Here is an 18,550-nt window from a genome sequence, read left to right as displayed (position 1 = left end):
AGTGCAAGTTCAGCATTAAAGATGGAAAGATCTGTCAGCTTCTGTTCTCTCCGTTGCTTATTTTTTCAGTCTTAAATTCAGTTCTCCACATTTTTGAAGCAATTTGAAATTTAGTTTTCTTTAAATCCTCATCCTTCAGCATTTTAATGCAAATTTCTCCTAATAAACATATGTTTGTATGTAGTTTTGACTAATGTTACATTTTTTGTAAGCATTTTCCCTAATACAATGCATTCTTGTATGATATTTTCATTAATATGCACATTTCTATTCCCATTTAATGCACATTTTACCCCTATATATGTGTGTGCACTTTTGTAAACATAGGCATTGTAAAATATCTGAATTTTGTAAATGTTGAAGGGTTCCTTGTTTCTGTTCTCTGGAACATGCAAATGTGATAGGTTTGACTTTAAATGCAAACTGACTTGAATTTCTCCCCTTTCCCTGTTCAGCACCGTTGTATCACATGAGGCTTATTCTCAATCTGAACAGGCTGTTTGTCAGTCATGTAAGAGGTGGGCACACTGAGATATGAATCTACCATGTTAAATGGCAGGTGTAGAATGACTACCTGTTTGCTTGAAAAAGTATGCCTCTCTAAAAAGAATGAGGAGCAATGAGGCCTTCAACAGAGTGCATTGTTGGTTGTGAAATTTTTACTCTAAACCAGTGGTGGGGAATCTGTGGCCCTACCTAAGTTGCTGGACTACAACTCCCATCATCCCTGGCTGGTAACCACACTGACTGTAATGCTGGAAGCTGGAGTCCAGCAACATCTGAAGGCATATAGGGTCTGGCATACAGGGCCCCCATGCTGGCTGTAAACAATCTCCCACAATCACAAACATGCATAATTTCAATTAAGGTGTAAAATTTACTAATATAAGTTATCCAGGGGTAAAGTGACAGCCACTCGCAGCCTCATTACTGTGATCCCACAGGACACAGTAAGTGTGTTCTTGAGGATACAGCACCATATTACTAATCGGCTGGAGCTGAGAGTGACTTGTGTGACAATAATTAGCATCCCAAAATCTACTATACTGATGCTAAAACACAAAATTTAATTAAGTTGTAAGGACTAGAGAGCCTCAAAGTTAGACCCATTGAGAGTAAAATGTTAGTGATTCTCTGAAAAATAATATAATGCTTATTTTAGTATATATTTATTATAAAAACCTTTGCAGAGCTTGGAATATTTTGTAAAGTGAATTACTCACCAGTGGATGACACTTTCCATTTTGTTCTGAACAAGAGTTTATCAGTTCGCATTCGTATCCATTTCCTCGAAATCCCTCCTTACATTCACAATCATTCTGTATTGTAGGGGGAATATGAAATAAAATTATTCACTTGAACTGTTCACTCCTATGCAACCTCTGTCAATAAAAGTTTAAAATGAAGCCATGCTAGGCTCCTTTGGGTGGAAGGATGGGATATAAATTTAATAAATAACCTAACCTAACCTAAGAACTATGTCAAAATAAAAAAATTTCCTTCCAGTAGCACCTTAAAGACCAACTAAGTTAGTTCTTGGTATGAGCTTTCGTGTGCATGCACACTTCTTCAGATTCGTGTGCATGCACACGAAAGCTCATACCAAGAACTAACTTAGTTGGTCTTTAAGGTGCTACTGGAAGGAAATTTTTTTATTTTGACTATGGCAGACCAACACGGCTACCTATCTACTACTAAGAACTATGGCAAGTTCTTAAAGAAATGGGAGTGCCTGATCACCTCATCTGTCTCCTGCGAAATCTCTATGTGGGACAAGAAGCTACAGTTAGAACTGGATATGGAACAACTGATTGGTTCCAAATTGGGAAAGGAGTACGGCAAGGCTGTATATTGTCTCCCTGCTTATTTAACTTATATGCAGAATTCATCATGCGAAAGGCTGAGCTGGATGAATCCCAAGCCGGAATTAAGATTGCCGGAAGAAATATCAACAACCTCAGATATGCAGATGACACAACCTTGATGGCAGAAAGTGAAGAGGAATTAAAGAACCTTTTAATGAGGGTGAAAGAGGAGAGCGCAAAATATGGTCTGAAGCTCAACATCAAAAAAACGAAGATCATGGCCACTGGGCCCATCACCTCCTGGCAAATAGATGGGGAAGAAATGGAGGCAGTGAGAGATTTTACTTTCTTGGGCTCCATGATCAGTGCAGATGGTGACAGCAGTCACGAAATTAAAAGACGCCTGCTCCTTGGGAGAAAGGCGATGGCAAACCTAGACAACATCTTAAAAAGCAGAGACATCACCTTGCCAACAAAGGTCCGTATAGTAAAAGCCATGGTTTTCCCAGTAGTGATGTATGGAAGTGAGAGCTGGACCATAAAGAAGGCTGATCGCCGAAGAATTGATGCTTTCGAATTATGGTGCTGGAGGAGACTCTTGAGAGTCCCATGGACTGCAAGAAGATCAAACCTCTCCATTCTTAAGGAAATCAGCCCTGAGTGCTCACTGGAAGGACAGATCGTGAAGCTGAGGCTCCAATACTTTGGCCACCTCATGAGAAGAGAAGACTCCCTGGAAAAGACCCTGATGTTGGGAAAGATGGAGGGCACAAGGAGAAGGGGACGACAGAGAATGAGATGGTTGGATGGTGTTCTTGAAGCTACTAGCATGAGTTTGATCAAACTGCGGGAGGCAGTGGAGGACAGAAGTGCCTGGCGTGCTCTGGTTCATGGGGTCACGAAGAGTCGGACACGACTAAACGACTAAACAACAAACAAACCTAACATAAAGTGCAATAGTGCCTGTTCAGTAGATGATGCTTGAAGTCAACTCTGGGCATCATCTTTAAAATCCTAGACAGTTTAGAACCAGGGTACCTAAACAACCACCACATCCCCCGTGAGCTTTCTGTGCACTCAGGCAATCAGGGCAGCTCCTTGTCTCTGTTTGGCCACTGTCAGATGCCAGGTTGGTGGGTATGTGAGAATCAGGGCCTAGTAACTCACCAATTCTGGAACATCCTTCCCCAAGATCCCCTTGATTATGGTGTTTTCAAATTATTTATTGTCAATGAATCTATGGGCTTGGTTGATTTCTGGATTGTGTGTTTAAAAAACACTTGATGGTTTAAGATTGCTTTTAACAACCTAACAAATGTGATGTTAAAGACAGGCTCAGTAAACAAATTGGCAACTGGAAGCTTGGGGAATCAGAATGAAGAATAATAGCCATGAGTCATGGTTTTTGAACATCTCGGCTGCAGAACATTTTGGAAGCTGAATGCTGAAAACCCAGAGGTGTTTCTGTTTTCGAACATGCCTCAGAAGTCAAGCGGCTTCCGAGGTGTGTTTCTCAATTTTCCCCATCGAACTTGCTGGCAGCCCTTTGATCCTTGGTTTTTGAATGTTTTGGAAGTCAAACGGACTTCCAGAATGGATTATGTTTGTAAACCGAGATTCCACTAAAATAAAAATATCAGGGCCAACCCAGCCATTAGGCAGGGTGAGGCCTCTGCCTTAGGTAGCAGAAGCGCCTGAGGCAGCACCCTGCGGGTGCCCCACCTGCCCCACCACTTCCTCTAGTGCTGGAGAAGTGGACCCAACATTGGCCCCGATCTGGGGCGAGATCTGTGCAAGATCTCCCTCCAGATAGGTGCAATCTTGCCAGAAACTGGTGCCAATGGTGTCACTGCTTCTCCATCAGCACCAGATGCAGCAGGGGGCATGGTGGCAGCAGCAGAGTGAGTAGTGGAGGCAGCGGTGGCAACAGCAGTGGCAGGTGGGGTGGTGGTGGAAGTGGTGGCCACAGTGGCAGGACGGCATTGAATATATGCGCTAATGAACGAGCTAATAACTGCATGTCAATGGATTGCATTATGACGGCAAAACTCAAGAACAAGTTTATTAACTATTGAGCTCATTGGCTGCCGTTGCTGTTGCTACCACATAGAGAAAGATTACAGAAGATTCACACAGTGCAGAAGTTAAGGAAGAGGCAGTTTTAACTCACCTGACCAGGACCTATATATAGGCAAGTAGCATTACTATGACAGCCTCCAAAATTTGGCAACAGGCAGTTGTTGATTTCTGAACAGTCTTTGCCATTTCCTGTCCATCCTGGCTGGCACACACACTCATGGGTCCCAGGGCCAGTCTTGACACATTCTGCCTGCAGGTATAGGGAAAGGACATACAGTACCAGAGTTACAGCCTGTGCATTGTAATGTGGGAAGGACAGAGTTCAGGGGAAGTTTCTGCACGTTTATTTTAGTAATATAGACCAATGTGGACAGGTGAATATTTCACCCACAATTTCTGCGGCCTAAATCTAATTACAGTGGTGCCTCGCAAGACGAAATTAATCCGTTCCGCAAGTCTCTTCGTCTTGCGGTTTTTTCGTCTTGCGAAGCACGGCTATTAGCGGCTTAGCGGCTATTAGCGGCTTAGCGGCTATTAACGGCTTAGCGGCTTAGCGGCTATTAACGGCTTAGCGGCTTTAAGAAAAAGGAAACAAACTCGCAAGAACTCGCAAGACATTTCGTCTTGCGAAGCAAGCCCATAGGGAAATTTGTCTTGTGGAACGACTCAAAAAACGGAAAACTCTTTCGTCTAGCGAGTTTTTCATCTTGCGAGGCATTCGTCTTGCGGGGAACCACTGTATTTCTGTAGTGATAAATGCAAAGACTTCATCAACATTTCACTTACGATTTAGCACAATTATTTTTAGAACATAATATGAAACCTGTTTGGTCAATGGACCAACTGGGTAGCAGTTTATCTGGGAAAGATATTTACTTATGAGAGATGTTCTTAATTTGGATAATTAAACTCAGAATTTAAATATGTTAAGATATGCCAAGGAATTTTGTACTTACATTAGCATTGCAGCTGTGTGGAATTAAATTAGCACAAGGATCTACTTCGCTGCAAATTATTCCATCTCCTTCGTATCCCGGCTTACAAATGCAGCTAAAATTTGCATCAAAGCATGTGAAATTAATAGTCGTGACAGTTGTAAAACGAAGCCAAAATTATGTTTCTATCACAACGGGCAGCAGATCTGTATGACCACAGGCAGAGATCTTTCCTAACCCTAGAAACACTGGAAGCTGCCTCATATTGAGTCAGAGCAGTGGTCCATCTAGCTCAGTATTGCCTACACTGACAGACAGTGGCTCTCTAATATACCGGTAATAATTAATAATAATAATAATACCCTGTCCATCTGGCTGGGATTCCCCAGCCACTCTGGGCGGCTCCCAACAGAATATTAAAAACATGATAAAACATCAAACATTAAAAACTTTCCTAAACAAGGCTGACTTCAGATGTCTTCTAAAAGTCAGATACAGTGGTACCTCAGGTTAAGTACTTAATTCGTTCTGGAGGTCCGTTCTTAACCTGAAACTGTTCTTAACCTGAAGCACCACTTTAGCTCATGGGGCCTCTTGCTGCTGCTGGGCCGCCGGAGAACGATTTCTGTTCTCATCCTGAAGCAAAGTTCTTAACCCGAGGTACTATTTCTGGGTTAGCGGAGTCTGTAACCTGAAGCATATGTAACCTGAAGCGTATGTAACCCGAGGTACCACTGTAGTTGTTTATTTCCTTGACATCTGATGGGAGGGCGTTCCACAGGGAGGGTGCCACTACCGAGAAGGCCCTCTGCCTGGCTCCCTGTAACCTCACTTCTCACAGTGAGGGAACCAGCAGAAGGCCCTCGGAGTGGGACCTCAGTGTCCGGGCTGAACAATGGGGTTGGAGACGCTGCTTCAGGTATCTCTAAAGTTGCAGATTGGCTATGCCAGGGATTGAACCTGGTATTTTCTGCATGCAAGACAAATGCTTTGCCACTGCTGACGAATATTCTTTAACTGTAGGTTCCATTTGAATCCTGGCCTGTCTGTATGTGTGAAGCACATGTTCTGTCACCAGTGACAGCCCTTGATTCATTCTCCGGTTAAAAATCTTAAGTAGTTCAACTGGGAAGGGGCGGGTGGTATTCAAATTTGTTTTACTCAGAGCATTTATAAAAATGAATCGGCAAACCAACAGGGACAGTTGAGGCCAGGAAGATGCAGAATGCACCACATTCACTCACATAGAGGATGACAGGTGGGGAGATGTGTGCCGACACATACTCCTTATAGTTCCCCGAGTGGTATAAAAATGATCGGTATAATGGGCCTACCTCATAGCACCATTGGTAAACTGGCAATCGGCATGTGCATGGCAGAACTGAAGAAAAGTCCCGCATGGAAACACCTGTGTGTCACATAATTTTCCAGCATATCCACTTTTGCATGAACCAGCAAGGCAGATCCCATCACTGTCTATTTGGTTGTCACACTTACCATAAACACACATACATTCTGTGGAAGGATGGGGGAAATAAATGTCAATGAGAGGAATATATATATACCGTTTTTTGCACCATAACACTCACTTTTTTCCTCCTAGAAAGTAAGGGGAAATGTCTGTGCGTGTTATGGGGGAAATGCCTATGGGTGGCATGCCTACGGATTTTCCTCCTCTAAAAACTACGTGTGTGTTATGGTTGGGTGCGTGTTATAGAGCGAAAAATACGGTATATATATATATAGAGAGAGAGAGAGAGAGAGAGAGATCAGGCCCATTTAAAAAAGGTAACATATGTGCTGTTGTTGCAAATAAAATCTCAGCTGGTCTTTCATTTTCCCATTTTTCTTTTTTTAAGCAATAAACAATGAGATAAAATTAGAAGAGACTGTTAGAATATTCTAATTGTCATGACCCCAGATGCCAGGAGTGACCAAGACACCAAGTCAGAGGCTACTGTGTTATCAGTTAAGAAACTGGACTGGGTACCTGGACCTGGCTCTGACGCTGGTGATCATGGGCAGTGATGGAGCAAAAATTAGACTGTTAACAGTTAAAGGTAAATCTACAAATCTACACTTTCTAAAACCACATGCAAACTGAAACTCAGGTGCCCTTCAAAATTCACACTTTGTTGAACTTTGTGATGCAGTTTTCCAGCCAAGTAATGTGTACAAAAATGCACATACTAAAGCGTGCATGAAATGCATATATAACAGACAAAAATGTATTATATTAAGGAAAATTGGTTTGCAAAAATGTGTACATTAGGCAAAATTGCATACAAAAATTTGTTTAACAAAAGAAAATCACACTAAAATGCTGATGAATTGCCATGAGAATCTTTTTTTTTTAATGGACAACTGAATCTAAGATTGGAAAAATGAGAAACTGAGAGAAATGAAAATGACAGATCCATTCATCCCTATCTGTGAACTAGAGGCTGGCAAGATCCCACTGAACAAGATCCCACAGTACCAGGCCCATAGAAACTGAGCCAGGCCCCTCACTGATGCTCTTCCCCTGGGCACAAAGAACTAAGGACCTCTCAGTTCAGCTGCACAGGGAGCACATCAGGCAGGAGTTTGTGGAACTCAGAAGTGCTTGTCTTCAGGTCAAAGGCTTTCTTTGCCATGAAATTTGACTAAGGCTTTAAATATCCAGGGAAGAGAGAAACTGCGGTGCTTACTTTTGTCACAGTGTGGTCCATATTTGTTTGGGTTTGAACAGAACTGGCAATGTGATCCTTCAAATTTCCTATCACAAACACAAGTTCCATTCCCTTTCATGCCATCCATACACTGCAAAGTGGAACAAACATATTTGAAATTATACATTGAAATTCACATGTAAATATATCAGAATGCTATTTCTGTTGGGAAAATGTGTCTTACACCTTCCTACAAGGTGCCAGTTCCCTCTGTCATTTCCAGAGCCACTTTAAACACCCAGATGGAGTCCAAAGAGAAAAGCAATCTACTGATAAGAACTAAACAAAACAGTGTATCATTTGGGAAGAAAGGAACAGAGATGCTTTGTATTTCTCAGTTCATGCCTTACACATAGCAGGGAGACAGTCAACCAAACATACAGAGGAGAAACTCTCACAGGATTACATAGCCGATCAGAATACTTGCTACCTCAGCAAACATCATGCCATTCTTCCTGGTTGGTAAGCAACACCTCCACCCATCTCCCACTTGGTTTTTTACTATACCACTAACAGAATTATCGCTTAATTTACAAACTGAATGTTCCCTGCTGTTTTACTTTCAACGCCTCTGACTATTTGTTAGTAAGAAGCAGACAGATGGGGTCTGACTAGGGGCAAACTGAGGTTGGTGGGGCAGTGCTCCATTAGCCCTCACTGTGTGATCCAACCCCTCACTCCATTAACCTGAGGTTTAAAAGCTAGACATTTTGAACAGTGGTCCAGGGTGCACAACATAGCCTATTCTATGATGCTAAGAATGTGAGCTTATTTACGGTCCTCAGCTTGTGATACATGAAGTGATATAAATTTACTTTGGTGCATGATGCAGATGGTCAAGCATCACTACTATGCATTCAGTTTTCCTTTTGGTGTGGGCATTTTTTCATGCCACACCTCATGCCCTACATGAAGACTGACCCTGTCATGAATCAAGCAGGTATGCTGAAAAACGCCAAAGTCAACTGACATCTCAACAAAACCAAACGGTTTCATATGCCTATTTACTAGACTTCAACAAAGGAAATGGAGACCGGTTGACACTGAAAATATTTGTTTCTTTTACCTGTCCATTTCCTGAGCAGGGATTGGAAAAGCCGCCAGGGCACTGACTGCAGTCTGGGCCAAAGAATCCTTTGCAACACTTTGGCTCCTGCAAAATAAGCAAACATTTCCTCATGACAAAAGAAAAAGGAGCAGCACACAAATTTGTTAAGAGCAGGCCCATGCAGATTGGGGGAGGTGTGAGCTGGGTATACTTGCCCCAGGTATTGGAGGACTAAGCCAGCTGGGGGCCACCACCAGAGGCCTGCCAGATTCACACTGTCATGCCAAGAATGCTCCGTGTCTCCCAGCCACCCTGGGCTCCAGGCAAGCTTTGAACAGGCCTGGGCATTCATTAAGACTACAAGAAGGTTGTAGCACTGTTTGTAATATCTGCTATACCTTTCTTGTGCTGTATTAGCTTTCTCTTGCCTACTGCATAGGGACACAGCCAGCTGCTGTGCCAGGCCAATGGTCCACCAACCTCAGCCCACACTGACTGGCAGCAGCTCTCCAAGGTTTAAGACATCTGAAGGCAGCCCTGTTTAGGGAAGCTTTTAATGTTTGATGCATTACGGTATTTTAATATTTTGTTGGAAGCTGCCCAGAGTGGCTGGGGAAGTATAAATGGGCGGGGTATGTATGAATGAATGAATGAATGAATGAATGAATGAATGAATAAATAAATAAATGGGACAGCCCTACCGGGACTGTTGGGGATTGAACCTGGGTCATTCTGCATGCAAGCCAGATGCCCTACAACTGAGATACAGTCTTTGCTATGGTCTTCCCTAATGCTTTTTGCTACTGCTCTTGGGTCTCCTTAATGGCTCCTGGATCCGTGCTGCTGTTGTGCTCACTAGACGCATTTGTGAAAATAGATACTGTATATACTCAGAATGTTTTTGTATGCATGATGTCTGGGGTTTTTTATGTGCTTTATTACCTAAGTCTTCAAGAAGCGAATACAAAAAAATTGAAGATGTTCTATTAGTTGGGGCAAAATGTCATGTAGACCACTGTTGTACAGTAGTAAGTAGTTGCTGGTGCTATCAGCAGTTTTATAGGAAGCTAAGAACAGAAATGTCATTTGCATCTCTCACCTTTTTTGTTACATTGCAGTATTTAGCACACCCATATCTGAGAAAGGTCTGTTCGTGGTAAATGCATCGATTCCTTGTGAAAGCCTAGAGTATTTAAAAAAATATCCACACATTAAAACAAGCCACCCATAACCAACACTGTGCTCCATGGAAAGCAAACAATGATGTTAATTTTGCTGGAGAGCAGATTGCATTCACAATACGCTGCTTGTTTTTATTTTTTTTTATAATAACACAAATGCTGTTAATACATTTTACCGAAATGCATGTAGAAGGAAATCTTTTGTTGTTTATAAATTTATTTGGTGATTGGACAGATAATAAGTTTACTTACAACAGGTTTTGAATTTTCTGGACAACTATTCCTGTGTAGTGCTGGGCATTTCCCACAGGTACCCTGAAACAAACGGAACAATTATAGTTTCTGAAGGTACAGTTTTGCCTCACAAAGCAGAATTACCAGTAGGTTTTTACGTGAGTTCCAATTATCACAAAGGGCTCCTGTGTTTGCAGAAAGGAATATGTAGGCCAATTAGCTCCCTCTGTTGGGCTGGCATGGACTGGGAATTAGGTGCAAAGGAATTCTATACATCAGGGGTAGCCAACATGGTGCCCTCCATATATTTGCTGGACTACAACTCCCATCATCCCTCTCCATTGGCTATGCTGCCTAGGGCTGATGGGAGATGGAGTGCAACAACGTCCATTGACTAGCTCTGCTAGAGCAGTTATTAGATACTGCCTTTTACTGTTTTGTTATGAAGAGTCTTACCATCTTAATCTCAATTCTCTCTTCATCACATCTGTGTGGCAGAATTGGGATTATGGAAGGTGGTATGAGAACACCAGAAAATGTGTAAATTCGGCCATTTTTTGCAGCAATGTCTGCATCTTCTATAGGTTTGCCATTCACCAGGATTTGTCCCTGCATAAATAAGAGTTATTTATTTTGATATTAGATGCTAGTACTTCAAAATGTTTTCACTGTATTATTTGACAATATCATGCATCCTTGCTTCTGTATTTGTTTGCATTCTTCATAATCAGGACCTCTTACAGCTGTTGTTTTAATCCAACTAAACAGTTTCTTGGTATTTCAAAGCAGTTACATGAATAAGTAGAATAAAAAGAAGGCTTAATTTGTAAATCTGTGTGAAGGTTTAATCTGAGCCAGGACTTGGCAGTGCTCCAGTCCAGAATCTTTTTTTGTGTGTGTGTGGGAATTTATCTCCCATACCAGGTATTATCAGTAACATATTTTTGCCTATATTTTTTCATATATATTTAATTATCCTTGCAGTACGTCTAGAGAGAGTGTGCTTCTGAGTGAGCATTTCATGTGCAGACAAAGTGAGTTTCCTTAGCCAAAGCCACACCAAAGAATAATGTATCTATAGCCAAGGACACAACATCATGTTCAGATAATGAGCAGCCAAGTAGACTCCTCCTCTGGTTTAATGGCATTGCAAGGTCAAAAGAAAAGGCCCTATACTAGAGCAATGATCTTACACTCCACTCACAGTCTTTCATAAATCCTTATACAGTGGTACCTCTGGTTAAGAACTTAATTCGTTCTGGAGGTCCATTCTTAACCTGAGGTACCACTTTAGCTAATGGGGTCTCCCGCTGCCGTCACGCCGCTGCATTTCTGTTCTCATCCTGAGGTAAAGTTCTTAACCTGAGGTACTACTTCCGGGTTAGCGGAGTCTGTAACCTGAAGCATTTGTAACCTGAAGCATTTGTAACCCGAGGTACCTCTGTATCTCTCACAAATCTTCAAAGAATCTCCAACATCCAGCCCCATATATTTTTGTCTCAAAGAGCAGCCCCCAAGGACAAAACTGCAGTATCACTATGAAGGAGAGGCCCCCTTTTCGTTCATATACCTCAAACAGTCCCATATATAATTGTTTACATGTTAAGTGCTGACTGTAAGACCTCAAGGTGTCACATCGCTTTCAGAAATATTCCAGATTCAGTCTGTTGAAATAAGAACTGCTATTTGAGACAACTCTGAGAGGAATAAATAGATGTGGAAATAATATCCGTGTAACAAATACATTAATGTACATTTAGCAGCAGTGTGTACCTCAGAGTATTGTGAGTATTGCTGCCGCTGCTCCACATTAACAACAGTCAAGGGTTGTACTCATAACACAATGGCTAATTTCCACAAGGTATTAAACATTACAATGGTGATATCAGCAGGGTGTGTGGAAAATTTGCTTTGATGTTTCAGTTTTATGTAATGACTGTAAAAGCTGTTTCGGCTTGTACATGTACACCCACCACTTGATGGCTACAGTTATTAAGTGATGAGTTGTACGTGTAAATAAACCATCTGACATCAGACACCACAGACAGAACTTTCATATCATCTCACATCCTCTTAAACGCAACCATTTTCAACAGTCAGGCAAATGGGTTCAACTCGTGAGCCGAAGAAGCAACATGAAAGGATGAGAGAACAGGTCTTCTTGCTAGAAGTACAATGGCAGAGATCATTCAGCAAGTGACTTGAGGGGTTACTTCTGTTATTGGTTTGAATGGCAGCAGACTCTGAACGGCTTGAGGTTTTGGTCAGCTGGGAGTTAGCTGTCAGTGAGGAAGATAGCAGAGATTTGACAGTTGGAGGCCTGAAATTTGACAATTGGAGGCTTTACTCTGGAAAGGAGGAGTTAGCTGTTGTTAACTGTGTGTTAAAAAGTCCACTCCTTTCAGAATTCAGAAAACAAAATTTGACTGGATTAAACAGGAAAACAAAAAGGAATAAATAAGAACTGGCCTTTCTTGTACTTACACTATTGGTGACGTTAAAATAGATGAACTGTTGAGCCATAGTCTGGATGTGCCCTATTGAGATAAGGCTGGCTACCTCCAGCTATAGGGAAGAATAAATAATTCATTTTTCCCCCAAAGCCAAATATTACAATAGGAGTCTTTTTTAAAAATTGAATAGAAAATAATTAGCAAATAGTGTTCAAAAAGGTGTCCATGAAAGTATAATGACACTTAAAGGGGTGCACTCACTAGTGCAAGACATTTTGGTGCCTGAAGTGAACCACAAAATGGTGCCAGCCCTCCCCAACGAGGAAGAATGGATGAGTGAAGATCTAAATCAGGAACAAGGTGGGAAATAAAGATCTACATCGGGATCTGCCACCCCTGTGGATTCTGCCACCTGAGGCAGTCACCTCACCTTGCCTCATGAGTGGGCCAGCCCTGCTTCAGATCATTATAGAAACCGCCCCCCCTTACTTCTTTTGTGGGTACTGGGACATAAGGATTTCAGTAAGTTATGAGAGGCATCGTAGATTTCAGTAGTGAGAAGTAACAAGTGTACTATAATAAGATAATATCAAATCTAGCACAGACATCAATTGCACTAACCTGGGTGTGAGGAACAATGTGATACTGAACTAGCTCGCGAAGCTTTCGTGAACCCTGTACAAATAAAGAATGAGCCACATTTATCTGAACAAGCATCCTGCATGGGCATAGCCAGGGCTTTTGTTGGAGGGGGGCATAACCAACATGACTGGCCAGTTAGTTAAGTATTTCTATCATTTTACTTGATGAAGGGGAGGGAGCAGCTGCCCCATGCCCCCTTTGGCTACGCCCATGGCATCATGCAAAATTTTCTTTTTCATGCCGACCAAAGAAGCGAAATCTAATTTGAGCTGTGAGAAGATGCAAAGCACAATGGCATTCTCAAGCCACTGGGCTTCTTTGCTCATTTGCTCTCCCCCTCTGACCCCAGTGGAAGCGCTGCAGCTTCCAGAGAAGAGAAACAGCAGCCACTGTTCACTGGCTCAGTTTGGTCAGAGGCGGCTTTAGGCTGGTGTGACCCTTAAGGTCACACAAGGCTGCAGGGGGCGCCAAAACAATATTCAAAAACAGAGACCACTAGGCCGAGGAGTGACACAGGGTGCCACTGAAATTTGAGAGCCCAAAGCCCACTGCCAGTTTGGTGCTGGGTTAGGTACACTTGCCTGGTGACCCCACAAAGCCTGGCATGGGATCTGCCATAGAAATCCAAACCAGTAAGTATATTAGGCCAAGACCATTCACATAAGTAAAAGGGTAATTATGAAAAAAAGAAAAAAATGTATATTTTTGTCTGATATTTTGTGGCAAAACAAAGCAACTGACCAGAGAGTAAATTTCCCTCCTATGCTTAGGATTCTTCTGGAAATCAGCTTTTATTAAGACAACCTGGATGTCTGCTTTTAATCAAAGCATGATATTCAATAGGTGTTTCATGGCCTCGAATCCTATTCACATCCTTACAGATGTAGTCATTACAACTAAATATAAGGTCTTCTATACAGCCATTGTGGTACCCCCCATAAGTTGTTGAACTTCCCACCAGTTCCCACCATCCCTTACTATGCAATCCGGAGCTGCTGTGAGTTGGTGTCCAACAACATCTGTAGAGTACTGCATTGGCTATCCTTTTCCTGATTAAATCAACTTGTGGCAGACAAGTTATGCTAGTGGTAAGGAAAGATCCAGCAGCTGATTGAACAATGGCATGCAAATAGCCAGTAATACTGTGTGTCATTCTGGGTGGGGGATGTATACATTTTCTATATTCAAGCTGACCATTGGTTGTGTCCTAGTGGATACTGTTACTACACAAGAACGAATGACCGTATGTGTTATTTAAAGACTTATACCTTACTTGACAACAGATAGTCCAGTTCTCCATCTTTCAAGCTCTTCCAAGCATCGTTGGTTGGAATGAAAATTGTATTAGGTCCTGGATGTATATCTAACATTGGTCCCACAACGCTGTTCTATTTTAGAAAGAGTGAGCAGAAGGGAACAGCAGTTTATATGCATTATTTTTTTTTGGCAAAATGAAAATCTGTAAATTTGTGGGGGGTTTTTTGTTTGTTTAAGTCTTACCTCTAGTATGGATCTAAATCTGCTGTATCTCACTTTGCCCAGAAGCAATGCCATTATAGATCTCTAAGAAGACAGAAATAGAGTCATCCTACTTTGAATATCAACGGTAACTGAGTGCATCAATTATTATTGTATATGATACAAATTAATTATTTGTATTAAAAAGAATGTAGAGACCTTTGCAAGGCCAGTGGCAGATGTTGGCACCAAAAATTCCAGTGGTGCCCAGTGCCCCCCCCCCGCAACCTCTTGCTTTCCATTGGGTGTCATATTTCCTGTGCCCCAGAAGCTCAATGCCCGGTGCAATTGCACTGGTAATGCTCGCCTAGATCTGCCTTTGGCATGGCTTTATATGAATGACACTGCACAACAGTGCTCAGCAGGAAGGAGTGGTAGAAGATGTACTCTGTATGCATAAAGTTCCTAATTCAGTCCCTGGCTTTTCCTGAGAGGTATGAAAAAGATGCATGCCTGGGTGGAACACTAAATTGGGGTTAATCCAAAACAGAAACAGGAGCTTACAATTTCCCCATGGCAGCAACAGACAACAGGAGAAGGGAGTGCATAAGTCTTGAGGACTGCTGCTGCTGCTGACCACATAATGCTGAACCATAGTTTAGCATTCAGTTCAAGCTGGACAAGTATCCCTTAGTCTGACCTCACCAAAGGCCTAGTTTTATAGGGTTGTTTCAAAGTTTTATGCATGAAAAAAATCTCTCAGGGCATTTAAAGTACTATATAAATGCTACTATTCTCCAGCTTTATTGCACAGTAGGCATCTGTTGCAAGAAATGTTTAAATTCATAGGTAAAATCGTGGTTCTAAACTGTTATAGTCACTTGCCTGTATTTGACCTCACCTCTTTATCACTCTCAAAGCTCGGTTCCATATTGTCCAGGGCTCTATCAACAATGTGTACAATTCCATTGGAAGCGACAATATCTGCTTGTAATATTTTCACTTTCTTCTTCCCTCCCTGTAATCTTATTCTAAGGAGATTGTCCTAGAAAGGCCCAGAAAATAAATATAGGATTATTTTATCTAACAAGGCACACACTGCTTATGTAATAATAGTAGTAGTAGTAGTAGTAGTAGTAGTAGTAAAAAACATGAGCTGCTATATAAACTGTATGATATTCAGCACTCAAATCTCATTTGACATCAGGCAGGCATCTGAAATAAAATCTAGAACAGGGTAGCCAACATGCTGCTGTCCAGATTCTGGCAGACTGCAAGCCCCATCAGCCCCAACCAGTATGGCCAGTGGTCAACAATGATGGAAGCTGTAGTCTGCCAACATCTGGAGAGCACCACATTGGCTTACCAGGTACAAGCACACAGTGTTCAAGAAGAGGTACAGTCAATATACTAGTTGTACGACCCATAGGAACTGGGCTATGGACTACTGCATTTGTGCAGGGCTGATGCCAGCACTAGGCATCCTTGGGCAGCTGCCAATGGACTAGAAACTGTGAGAAATTAGAAGGGCAGACAGACCCAGCTCCCCAGCACTGCATGGGCCACTGTCACTGCAGCCAGGGAAGCCCACCAGAGGATACTTTGCCCAAGGCCCCTTTATGGCAAGGACAGTGGCTCAGCAGTACAGCATCTGCTTTGCGTGTAAAACTTCTGAAACACTGGAGAGCTGCTGTTGGTCAGAGTAGACAATACTGAGGTAGCTAGACCAAATGGTCTGACTTAGTATAAGGCAGCTTCCTATATTCCTATATTATACCTGAAGCCTACCTGAGGAACGGCTAAGGGAGCTGGGCATGTTTAGCCTGGAGAAGAGGAGGTTAAGGGGTGATATGATAGCCATGTTCAAATATATAAAAGGATGTCATATAGAGGAGGGAGAAAGGTTGTTTTCTGCTGCTCCAGAGAAGCGGACACGGAGCAATGGATCCAAACTACAAGAAAGAAGATTCCACCTAAACATTAGGAAGAACTTCCTGACAGTAAGAGCTGTTTGACAGTGGAATTTGCTGCCAAGGAGTGTGGTGGAGTCTCCTTCTTTGGAGGTCTTTAAGCAGAGGCTTGACAACCATATGTCAGGAGTGCTCTGATGGTGTTTCCTGCTTGGCAGGGGGTTGGACTCGATGGCCCTTGTGGTCTCTTCCAACTATGATTCTATGATTCTACTCTGCATTTGCATCATACTGTGATGGCATCAGTTCAACATGCCATGACTTTGGATTGTCATTTGATCTTTTAAAAAACAACAACAACCAGACCTTTAAGTTTAATAAACTTACACAACGAGCAAAAGAAACCTTTTGTTGATAGGGAATGTATTGATGCAGAAAAGTTAGCACCTCTGGGAGCTGAATAACTAGCTTTGGCTGTCTTATAAAACATTGCTGTATTCTAAATCTGTTGTTTCACCATTTTAAATGGATTTTTATTTGCATTTGATACTGGTTTTGCTGTTGCTGTATTAAGGCTTGCTGCAAACCATTTTGGGGGCCATAGTAGTAGAAAAATGGAGTATGAAATTTATATGTATCATTGTATATCCTGTTTTCCACTACAATGTCCACAAAGTACCTTCCAGTAAGAACACAGTGAAACTGAAATAAAAGGTTAAAGCACAACTTTAAAAAAAACAAACAGCAATAAGCCAAAGTAGTTCACACACAAAACAGTTAAAACTCTGCCAAACAAACCCAATATCAATTTTGCACTTGCTAGCGAAATAGCAGTAATAAAGTGAAAACCATACCTTACCTTTTCATCATTTAATATGACCCCTGGTTTCCCAGTGAGAGTATAAACTGTACTTGTACTATTCAACCCATTCAGATCCAGCTGACCAGCAAGTATGTGGAGCTTCACAAAATACTGGGCATTCTCTTTATTAGAAAGAATGTCTTTAACCTGGAAGATTAGCAAAATGAAGGGAAATGATATATAGGCTTCTAATACAAAGGATTCTCAATAATGTGGAAAAGGCACCCTAAAAAATCGAAAGGGAGGTAAAAGACCGCATCTAGAGAACATGTGATTTCCAAGTGCTGGAGAGCCCAAACTATGGGGTTAGTAACACATAGGCCAATTGAAATCAATGTGAAAAGTTAGTCATGGTGACAGGATTTCCAAAACCTACGGATTATAACAGGACCAAAAGTAATGCATTTAGGCTGCAATCATAGCTTGCCTGGGAGTAAACCCCACTGAACTCAGTGGGATTTACTTCTGACTACACATGACGTGGGTGGCGCTGTGGGTTAAACCACAGAGCCTAGGGCTTGCCGATCAGAAGGTCGGCAGTTTGAATCCCCATGACGGGGTGAGCTCCTGTTGCTCGGTCCCAGCTCCTGCCAGCCTAGCAGTTCGAAAGCATGCAGTGCAAGTAGATAAATAGGTACCACTCCGGCCAGAAGCCAGAAGCAGCTTAGTCATGTTGGCCACATGACCCAGAAGCTGTACTCTGGCTCCCTCGGCCAGTAAAGCGAGATGAGTGCCGCAAACCCAGAGTCGTCTGCGACTGAACCTAATGGTCAGGGGTCCCTTTACCTTTACCTTTTACACATGATTAGGCTTGCAGTCTTAGTCTGGGCCCAAAGCAGTGAAAACAGAAAAAAAATAAAAGGTAACATCTTTTTCCTAATGACAGAGGCCCAAGGAAGCATCCTTCTATTCCTAGTTTCTTGTACAAAACAGAAAAGCATTCTTTTCTACAGTAGTAAAAAAAAAATCTAAACGTTTTCAAAATGTTGAATGAACAAAGCTGACAGGTTAGCAAGGATGTCATTGGCACTAACCAATTGGTGAATATAATACAGACCACAATAACCAGAGCTACAGCTCAAGCTAGCTAGAAAATTGCGCTGCCCAACCACAAAATAATGTGCTTCACCCAAAAGAATATGCAAGCTGAGCAACAGATTTTGGATTGCAGCCATAATATTAATCATACTCAGAGAAGACCTATGAAAATTAATGGACATGACTAATTTAGG

General features: G+C 42.0%; 1 protein-coding gene across 2 annotated transcripts in view; it reads right to left on the bottom strand.

The window, feature by feature from the left end:
- The window catches only part of STAB2 (stabilin 2), a 91,564-nt gene that overhangs the window by 55,061 nt on the left and 17,953 nt on the right, over positions 1–18,550 (bottom strand). For both annotated transcript variants that reach the window (XM_083461824.1, XM_083461823.1), the window contains exons 12-26: positions 17,316–17,465; positions 15,448–15,591; positions 14,589–14,651; positions 14,357–14,476; positions 13,068–13,121; positions 12,478–12,558; positions 10,450–10,602; positions 10,012–10,074; positions 9,678–9,761; positions 8,597–8,683; positions 7,510–7,621; positions 6,154–6,334; positions 4,841–4,934; positions 3,976–4,134; positions 1,224–1,319 (exon numbers count right to left, since the gene is read on the bottom strand). In XM_083461824.1, the coding sequence (XP_083317950.1) occupies positions 1,224–1,319; positions 3,976–4,134; positions 4,841–4,934; positions 6,154–6,334; positions 7,510–7,621; positions 8,597–8,683; positions 9,678–9,761; positions 10,012–10,074; positions 10,450–10,602; positions 12,478–12,558; positions 13,068–13,121; positions 14,357–14,476; positions 14,589–14,651; positions 15,448–15,591; positions 17,316–17,465 (1,641 nt within the window). The remainder of the gene's footprint in view (positions 1–1,223; positions 1,320–3,975; positions 4,135–4,840; positions 4,935–6,153; positions 6,335–7,509; positions 7,622–8,596; positions 8,684–9,677; positions 9,762–10,011; positions 10,075–10,449; positions 10,603–12,477; positions 12,559–13,067; positions 13,122–14,356; positions 14,477–14,588; positions 14,652–15,447; positions 15,592–17,315; positions 17,466–18,550) is intronic.

Source organism: Podarcis liolepis (genome assembly GCF_965112155.1).
Source record: "Podarcis liolepis genome assembly, chromosome: 10".
Taxonomy (NCBI): Eukaryota; Metazoa; Chordata; class Lepidosauria; order Squamata; family Lacertidae; genus Podarcis; species Podarcis liolepis.
The sequence above is the reverse complement of the archived record's forward strand: the minus strand, read 5'-3'. Positions and strand labels throughout refer to the sequence as shown.